This window comes from Petaurus breviceps, unplaced genomic scaffold, assembly GCF_028583685.1.
Source record: "Petaurus breviceps papuanus isolate PSGF00001 unplaced genomic scaffold, PetGlider_PUasm1.0 90895, whole genome shotgun sequence".
Classification (NCBI taxonomy): Eukaryota; Metazoa; Chordata; class Mammalia; order Diprotodontia; family Petauridae; genus Petaurus; species Petaurus breviceps.
In genome coordinates, this window is record NW_027187372.1 from 25381954 (window position 1) to 25390760 (window position 8807).

Consider the following 8807-nt stretch of genomic DNA (forward strand, 5'->3'; position numbering starts at 1 on the left):
GTCTTTTACCATATTATTCCCCTCTATACAATCAATGGTCTAAACTTACTTGGCCACCTTCCAGCTTACTTCCTAACCCACAATGCTTCTTCTCATCTTTGCACTGGCTGTCTCTCATGCCTAAACTGTTCTTCCTTCTTTTACCTTGTGGATCCCTGGCTTCTGTTCAGACTCAGCTCAAGTGTCACCTCCTCCAGGAGGTCTTTCTCACCCCTCTAGCTACTAGTGTCTTCCCCTTCAAGGTTTTCTTCTGTCTACTCTCTATACTGTGTGTACCCATTTACATATATGTTGTCTCTCCCATTAAAATTTATATGCATAATTAGGAGAGTCAATTTTTATTACAGCAAAGTAATGAAAATGTTATTTTCAATCATGAATTGGGGAAATGGCTAAATAGATATTAATAAAATAGAAAAAACTAAATATTGTGACACTTCTGATCCAGACAAGATTTATTAAAAGCATTTTTGTTACAGTATTTTGCAGTTACACGCATGATTCTGAATAGCAAGATATATGTTTCAAAGCCCATTCAAATACAGGGACAATTATTTGAGAATATAAATACAAAAGATTTACAGAGACTTTAAAAAGTTTTGACTGATATAGTCCTAGGTTTATATGAGATGAGGTAAAGATTAAAATAATGAATGTGAAGACAAAACCTACCTTAGCAAGGTCATATGAAATAGTAAATTACTATGCTAACATTTTAAAGAAGCACACCAAATGTGTGCTACTTCTAAGCAAAAAAATAAAGCATGCATAAATATCCAGACTTCTGAAAAACGTGGGAGATGAAATTACAATACAAAGCATATAAAAAATATCATGTTGAGGTTTAGAAAAAAATACAGCTCAAATTCAACAAAGCCAATTCATTTTGGAAAATATTGAAAATAACATTCAGATTACATAATGACTAAGGTATAATGGCAGAAGCTCACTGGACGTTTCCTATTAATAACTCAATTATCAGACAGATGCATTATACCAAACAGCCAATTTCTGCGAGACAAGTAATGTGCTATATCAGTACTTAAAGAGAAAAAAGGCAAAGTGCTTGTGTTGTTTAAAAGAATTACTTTCCAGGAACTGTTCAATGTCAAGAAAATGGTCCTTTCAGTCCAACCACACAGAAACACAAATTATCCACATTTCTCAAGCAGTTCAAAGATGCTTAATTTCATCTTTCATATAAGATCCTACAAGTTAAATGAATTTCTTGTTTCTGTGCCCAAGTGTCTCACGGACTTCAGTTTCCATCCAGCTACAAATTCTTCTTTTAATCCATAATGAAACAACTGTGCCATGAGTGAAAAGTCCTACCTTTGATTCCTTAGGTTCTTTCAGTAACAGGTTGAGATTCTGGCATCAGGATACAATTTTTAATTAGGCATAAAAGATTTACTAAAAAGGAAAGTAAATTCCCCTCCTATTATAATGTAGATTTGGATATTAGATGGAAAAGGTGATTTTCTTCAGTTAACTAAATCACCGTTTAAGGAAACAAAGACTCATTTGTCATCATTCTCTAGGATAGGAAAATGAGACTCAATACTAATTATGAACACTGATGATATAAATCAGGCCTGCACAACCTGTGGCCAGTCAAAGCATTTTGGGCGGCCCGTGAAAAACATTTTTCTGCAGACCGCCCAACATCCTTTGTCAGGCCACAGGTTGTGCAGGCCTGATTTAAAGAATTAGACATTGCCTCTCAATTTTTCAGAAAATGGTATCTACAGTTTTACTTCTGACCCTATAGCTACCTGAAAGCCATCAAGAGAAAATATAAGATAATGATAAACTAAGATAAGGGGTTCTACAAACACAAAAACAGATTCTATCTTTTCTTACTTGGATTGAAATTCTGACATTATCCTCATTCATAAGATCCTATAAACACTGCATAGGTGCACACACCTTTTAGAAAGCAAATATAACAGAAAATTCATTCCTACTGCTTGCCTAAATACTGACACTTTTAGTAAGGGCTAGGAGGAAATCATTAGAGTATAATGAACTGAGAACATAAAATACATATATTTTGATAATTATCTTTACAGCTAGGGAGAATTGGGAAAACCCCTGAGTATTCTATTAAAAAATTATGCAAGCCCTCAAGAAGAATAATAGCGACAATGCAATTCAAATTACCAGAGAGCTAAGTTCTCATTAGCAACCCCCTTAAAAGCAATTTCCCTGTTATTTTCAGGTTTTCACAAACCCGTCTTAGCTGAAAAGATATACATACACATTTCACCAACTGTTCATATTTTCCACCTTTAGAGAACCAGTAAATATAACTAACAAACCCATGACTGGATATTTCGGTTAATAGATAGTACCAAAACCTCAAACTCCTAGCACCTCAAAGTAATATAATTCCATCAGAGACTAAAGACATGACCACACATTTGATCTTGGATGGCTTATTTCATTTTGTCATAAGTATTTGGGGATTTTGTTTAAGATATTCCAAGAACTCACAATTAACTAAGTGCTTGTTTAATAGATTATCTTTTAAGTGTCTACTGATTTTTCACAGGTAAAATTGTCAAGTGGCTTTGTGGGTGTCACATACATACATTTATTTCCTTTAAAATAAAGATTCCATGATACTTTACTTTAATATGATAAAGGTGTTCTTCAGGCCCAACATAATGTTAACTGATATGTTATGAACTTCTGTGAGATCTTATGCAAAATATCCTCCTACATTAACAAAGTGGCTTATAAAGTTTTTTTTCATTCCCGGGTAGTTACAAAATATAAACACACATATGAGTTTATACCCACTGAATATTACTGGTTGAATGTTCCCCTGTGCAAAGAGCAGAAGATGGAGTCTGGAGTTTATAGACACGTTTTGGTACACCTTTACTCCTAGTAGGTTCAGTTCCCATTAGTTTATGTTTTTCTTCATCTTTACTATTCTGTTTAGATATTTCCTGAGGTTTTAACAAGTCAAGTCTTTCATCAGATTCAAAATCCAAGAGGAGTGATTTGGCCAGAGACTGTAATTCCCTGGAGGCAACATCAGATATTCTATCATCATAGGTGTTTGTCAAATCAGAAAGTGTTGTAAAGAGAGCGAAGTTATCATTAAAATGCCGAGAGAAGCTGCAAATATTTTCAACACAACTCTTGAGCAGAATAACATCACTGGAGGATCCTAATCCTATACAGGGAAAAAAAAAAGCAAACTAATCAATTTTTAATTTTTCTAGGCATTTCTAATTTTTTATGATGGCAATTTTCTTTTAGGTCAAATATAAGGTGAGTATATCAAGGTATTTTAAACTGAGGGAGAGAATATTCTTGTTATTAGTTTTATTAGTTAACAAGGAATTATTTATTAAATATTATTTATTAGTTAGCAAGGACTATACCTTACTAACTAGTAAATCTTTGTCTCTGCAGTACAAGTCACTCCATAGCCACCTTTAATTATGTGGACTTTTATTATCTGAGTAGAAATCAAGTGTCATAACTAATACCCAGACTTAGTTCATATCACTCCTGTACTTTAAGTGTAGATAATACTTGAGCTGAACATTGAAGGAAGAAAAAGATTCTGAAAGGCAGAAGGGAAGGCAGAGTATATTCCAGGCACTAAAGGACAGCCTGAATGAATGCACAGAGGTATCAGGTTGAGACTGGACAGTAGTCTAGTTTGATTGTAATGCTGAGTATATGAAGGAGAATAATGACAAAGCTGGGAATGTAGATCAAAGTCATATCATAGAGGGTTTTAACTACCAGGATGAGGAGTTTGTATTTTATCCTATAGACCTATAAACTCAAATAAAAATGAGGCCACTAAACTGTACATAAGGAACTCTGCAGGCACATGCTGACTTAGAAAACTATATCAACATTATCTACATTTTACTGTATTTTTACTTATTTTACTAAATATTTCTCAACTGTAATCTGGTTATAGTGGCAATTGGCAATATTGTAGGCTGAATGAGGCCTGGGGCTATATGTTGGGAGGGAATATCTCTGCTCTAGACATCAGTAAACCACCAAAGATTTCTAAGCAGGAGTGACATTATCATACTTGTGCATTAGGGAAGATTACTAGACAGACTGGAGGCAAGAAAACCAGTTAGAACATTATGATAAACCGAGTGAGAGGTGAAAGTCTAAACTAGTATGACAACATGAGTGAAGGAATGTAGGTGGAACTGAGAAATATGATAGTGGAACTAGCAACTGACTGGATACAGAAGATGAGGGGAAAAGAATCAAAGAGAATGTTGAGGTCAGGAGCTTGGGTGACTGGAGATGTCAGTACCATCAACAGAAATAGGGAGGTTGAGAGGAGGGACAGGCTCAGGAGGAGAGAAATTCAGTTGTTTTGGACATTTGGAATTTGAGGTACTGTTAGGACAACCAGGGAGACATGCCTAGTTAGTACCTGTATCACTGCATTTGGGATTCATCTGCAGAGGTAAAATTTGAATTTAGGAGAGTGTATGATATCTTAAAGGGAGAAACTGTAGAGAAGAGGGATTGCGCTCTGGGGGAAGCCCAAGAAGTTAAGGAAGCTTATAAGATAGAGGAGACAAAAAGGAAAACAGTCAGATAGGTAGGAGAAAACCAGGAGAGCACTGTCACAGATGTCAATTGATGAGAAAAGATGAAGGAAAATGAGTTGTCAATAACATTAAATGCTGCCAAAAAGTCAATCAGGAAGAAGGCTGAAAAAAAAAATCACCCCAAAACTAACATATTTAACATTTTAAGAATTTACTTGTGACCTTTAGAAACAATTTTAGTAAAATGGTAGACTAAAAAACCAAAGTGCAGTAAGTTGAGGAAAGAATGCACAGTAAGGAAATGGAGGCCACACTTTGCCTTAATTTTTCAGGAGTGAAGTGTAGAACAGAAGCTTGAAGATGTCGCAGAGTTAAAGCCAGGTTTTTTGAGGATAAGGGAGATAAGTAGCAGGTGCTAAATAAATTAAATGAAGTGGAAATGGGTATCAATTACTATTATGTCAATTATGTCAGTAACTACAGTTGAACTTAAAGTTGATGAAGAAGATAAGCAAGAGTCAGCTACTACTGAAAGTACTAATGAAAATGCAAGACAAGTGTGCTTACAATAAGATGCTTTGATAAAACAATGAGTCTCGTTTGGGGTAAATACCTTTCAATGTAGAAATAACAATATGACTAATTTGCTCTAAGCAATGCTCCAACTTCAAGAATTCTGTAGCAAGATTGATTAGCTTCTTCACATCTTGATAGACTGACTCCTCTTCTTTAACTTGAACTCTAAAATCCTTCTGTATTTATAAAGCAAAGCTTATTTAAAATATGCAGTAGAATCACAAAGCAGTAAAACTTTATCAGAATGACTTTCAATGGCTATAATCTTATCACTATGTTAAGTGGTTTTGAAATAGAAATTTTGCAACAATACTTTGAATGTTAAATATCAAGATAAAATTATAAAGCTATGCTTCAAATGAAATAAGAATTTCCTCTTAAAATTTAAATTAAGCTCTTTTACATTATCCTGTAACAAAAAAGTTATCTTTGATGAAAAAATGGAAAAGGGTTTAGTGGCAGAATGCAGAGGTAGTAGAAGGGTAACTTTACTATCTGACCTGGCAAGGAAAATCTTTATTATTACAAGCTGACACTTGTTAGATATCTACTAAACCAATCTGAATGAACTGAGGTCTTATGATCTTCATAAAAATTTAATATGTGACAAATCAATTTAATATAAACTTCCCATGTACATTTACAGAGAAACACAATATTGGAGCTGGTAGGGACCTTAAAGATCAACCAATCAAACCCCCTCATTTGACAGAGAAGGAAGCAGAGGCCCAGAGAAGATTAAGTAACTGGAGGTAGGTCCTATTATTATCCCCATTTTATAGCTGAGGAAACTGAGGCAGACTGAAGTGAAGTGACTTGCCCAAGGCCACACAGTTAGTAGGTATCTGAGTTCGTATTTGAAGTCACCTGCTGTCTGGTTGGAAGTGAAATCAAATTCCTGAAGAACTATTATAGGTGTAGCTACTTATTCTTGTACCCAAAGATAGTTCCAGTAAATAAGTCCAAATGGAAAATAAGTTTAGCTCACTACATGACTGGGGTCAGATTTACATTTTCTGGGTCAGAGTGAGGGCTCTTACTTCCAAGCCAAGAAGTACTCTGCTCTGTGCCCACGGTCAAGCCCTAAACTTTCTTCCCTTTCCAAGGAGTACCCATGGTAAATAACAGTTCCATCCTAACTGCTAAGATGGCTATTTTCACCACTGCTTTTCTGTTCTATGGCTTTATGAAATAGCTATTTCTATCAAATCCTTTATTTTCCCAGGGTGCTTCCAACAGATTAATTAGCACATATAATAATACATATGTGTATTTAGTATATATAAAGTTATTCTTAAACACATATTCTGATGGCATCTGTAAATCCCATTGCTAATATGTATGTGTTCTTTAAAATACCAAGTGTCAATCTAGAATATCCTTATTGATACATCACTCAACAATCAATTTATGCTTTTTCATCTTTGTTTATTACACAGAAAAGAATTTAACACTTTTCCTAATTCACTTATGCTCTCTCTTTATTTTTGCTTTTTGGAGGGGGGAGGGCAGGACAATTGTGGTTAAGTGACTTGCCCAAGGTCACACGGCTAGTAAGTGCTAAGTGTCTGAAGCCAGATTTGAACTCAGGTTCTCCTGACTCCAGGGCCAGTGCTCTATTCACCGAGCCACCTAGTCGCCCCTTATGCTCTCTTTATATACATATATTATTCACAATTTCCTTTTTCATCCAATTATTTCTTTGTAGAAAAAGCTGACTGAAGTACTATACACAGGTAGGAATTTTTTTTTGGTTTTTTTTTTTTTGCTTTTTGGAGAGGGGAAGGTAGGGCAATAGGGTTAAGTAACAAGGTCACATGGCTAGTTTTGTGTTTAAGTGTTTGAAGTCACATTTGAACTCAGGTCTTCCTGACTCCAGGGCCGGTGCTCTATTCAGTGTGCTACCTGGCTAACCCAAAGTAGGAAATTATTATCTTTGACTGAGATTCCTTCTAGATTCATGCTATGTATTTTAAACTGTTGAACAGAAATAATTAAGGAAGGTTAAAAGATTATGCTTCAATTAAATGAAAAAGAAAATCAACTGAAATAAATTAATGAGAAAAAATATAAAGACTTTCTTACCTTTTTCCAATCAGCAATGGTATTTCCAAAGGATCTGGTCAATGCCACAGCATTAGTTTTCATCTTTTCTATAACCTATAAAGAAACTATAGTATTTAGATATAGAAATAATAAGAACTACATGAACACAGATTCTTTACCTGGAAGGAGATGATGTTGGTATAATAAAAATAAAACAAACTCATTAGCCAGGAAATCAGGACATCGGGGTTCTAGTTCTGGTTCTGGCATGTTGTGTGATCTTGCATATAGTACTTCACTTTTCCTGGGCTTTAGTTACCTCAATCCATAAAAATAGTGGGTTAGGCTAAATCAGTGGTATCTAACTTCCACAGAAAGGGATCTTTGTGGGCTGCATATTGACTTAGAAAACCACAAAATAACATTATTTGTTTTGTATTGTATTTTTGTAAACAAATGTTTATATCAATTATTTTATTTGTTTATTTATCAATTATATTTTAATCTGGCTCCCCCTCTACTCAAGCTAGCTGCCCAAGAATTTGACCCCTCTGGGCTAGATGATCTCCTAAGTCTTTTCCAATTCTAAAACTCTATTATTTTATCATTTTATGCTAGATCATCTAGTTCAGGCCCTGCCTCCAGACAGAACACTTAAACTAGGCAAGAAAGATGGATGACTGAACAAGACCAATACTGTTACAACTATTGCTGCAACTCAAATTATTGCATAATGAAAAGACTTCCAAAACCCAATACATGGGTCACTCATTCTGAATCATATTCAATATGATGTTGATGTTTTGATAATTGAATAGATCTAGGATCTCAGTATGGGACACTCACTCCTTTGATGCAGACCACAACTCCTCCCTCCATCCATGTAATTCTTTTCTACATTCTTCACTAAATCTTCCATAAAGAATCCACTAAAAAAAAACTGGAGACTTTCTTCTATTTCTTTAATATCTTGGGGGAACCAATATAAGTATTAGTTTTAAGTATCTACTCCACTTTTAACTTCTAGTATGTGAATTTGTGTCCTTTATAATTGCAAACATGGTCAAAACTGGAAATCCTAATGCAAAGAGGCAAATTTGAACTCCTGGCCATCAGGAAGATTTGATGACATGGTACACATCCCTGGAATATGGCTCTGGAAGGGAATCCCTTATTTAAAAGGAAAAATAGATAAGAGGTAGGCTGAAGAAACAATATACAGTAATCAATTATACTCTTGTGAGAAAACACTAACAGGAGAAGGAAATATGATGAAAATAGGTAAAAATTAATAGAGGAAGAAATGAGCGATACAATTGTAGGAGTATACTAGAGAACATGTGGAGAACTAGGTGTTCCAAAAGTTTTAGTTCAGTCCATGACTATGACTTTTAGGACATCCTACAGAACAGTGAAGGAAGATTTCAGTTAAGCAAATATTTGTTAAAGTTCTTTCTCTGCAAAAGCTAAATAGTTAACTAATTCTTGGTTATCCTGCAAAAGGTAATGGAAATGACAACGTAAACTGCTATTTTGAAGCTGATTCTGACCATCAAAGAAGAGCTTTAGTTGTTGAAAGAGAATGATGGGAAGTTGATAAGGAGAGGAGTGACTACACCATCTTAGAATCTG

At 34.8% G+C, this 8807-nt stretch overlaps 1 protein-coding gene across 9 annotated transcripts in view; it reads right to left on the reverse strand.

The window, feature by feature from the left end:
- Window positions 1-437: 437 nt before the first annotated feature.
- The window catches only part of KIF14 (kinesin family member 14), a 68661-nt gene continuing 60291 nt past the window's right edge, over window positions 438-8807 (reverse strand). For all 9 annotated transcript variants that reach the window (XM_069074512.1, XM_069074515.1, XM_069074509.1 and 6 more), the window contains 3 exons: window positions 7215-7289; window positions 5167-5305; window positions 438-3187 (listed from right to left, as the gene is read on the reverse strand). In XM_069074512.1, the coding sequence (XP_068930613.1) occupies window positions 2796-3187; window positions 5167-5305; window positions 7215-7289 (606 nt within the window). In that variant the 3' untranslated portion in view covers window positions 438-2795. The remainder of the gene's footprint in view (window positions 3188-5166; window positions 5306-7214; window positions 7290-8807) is intronic.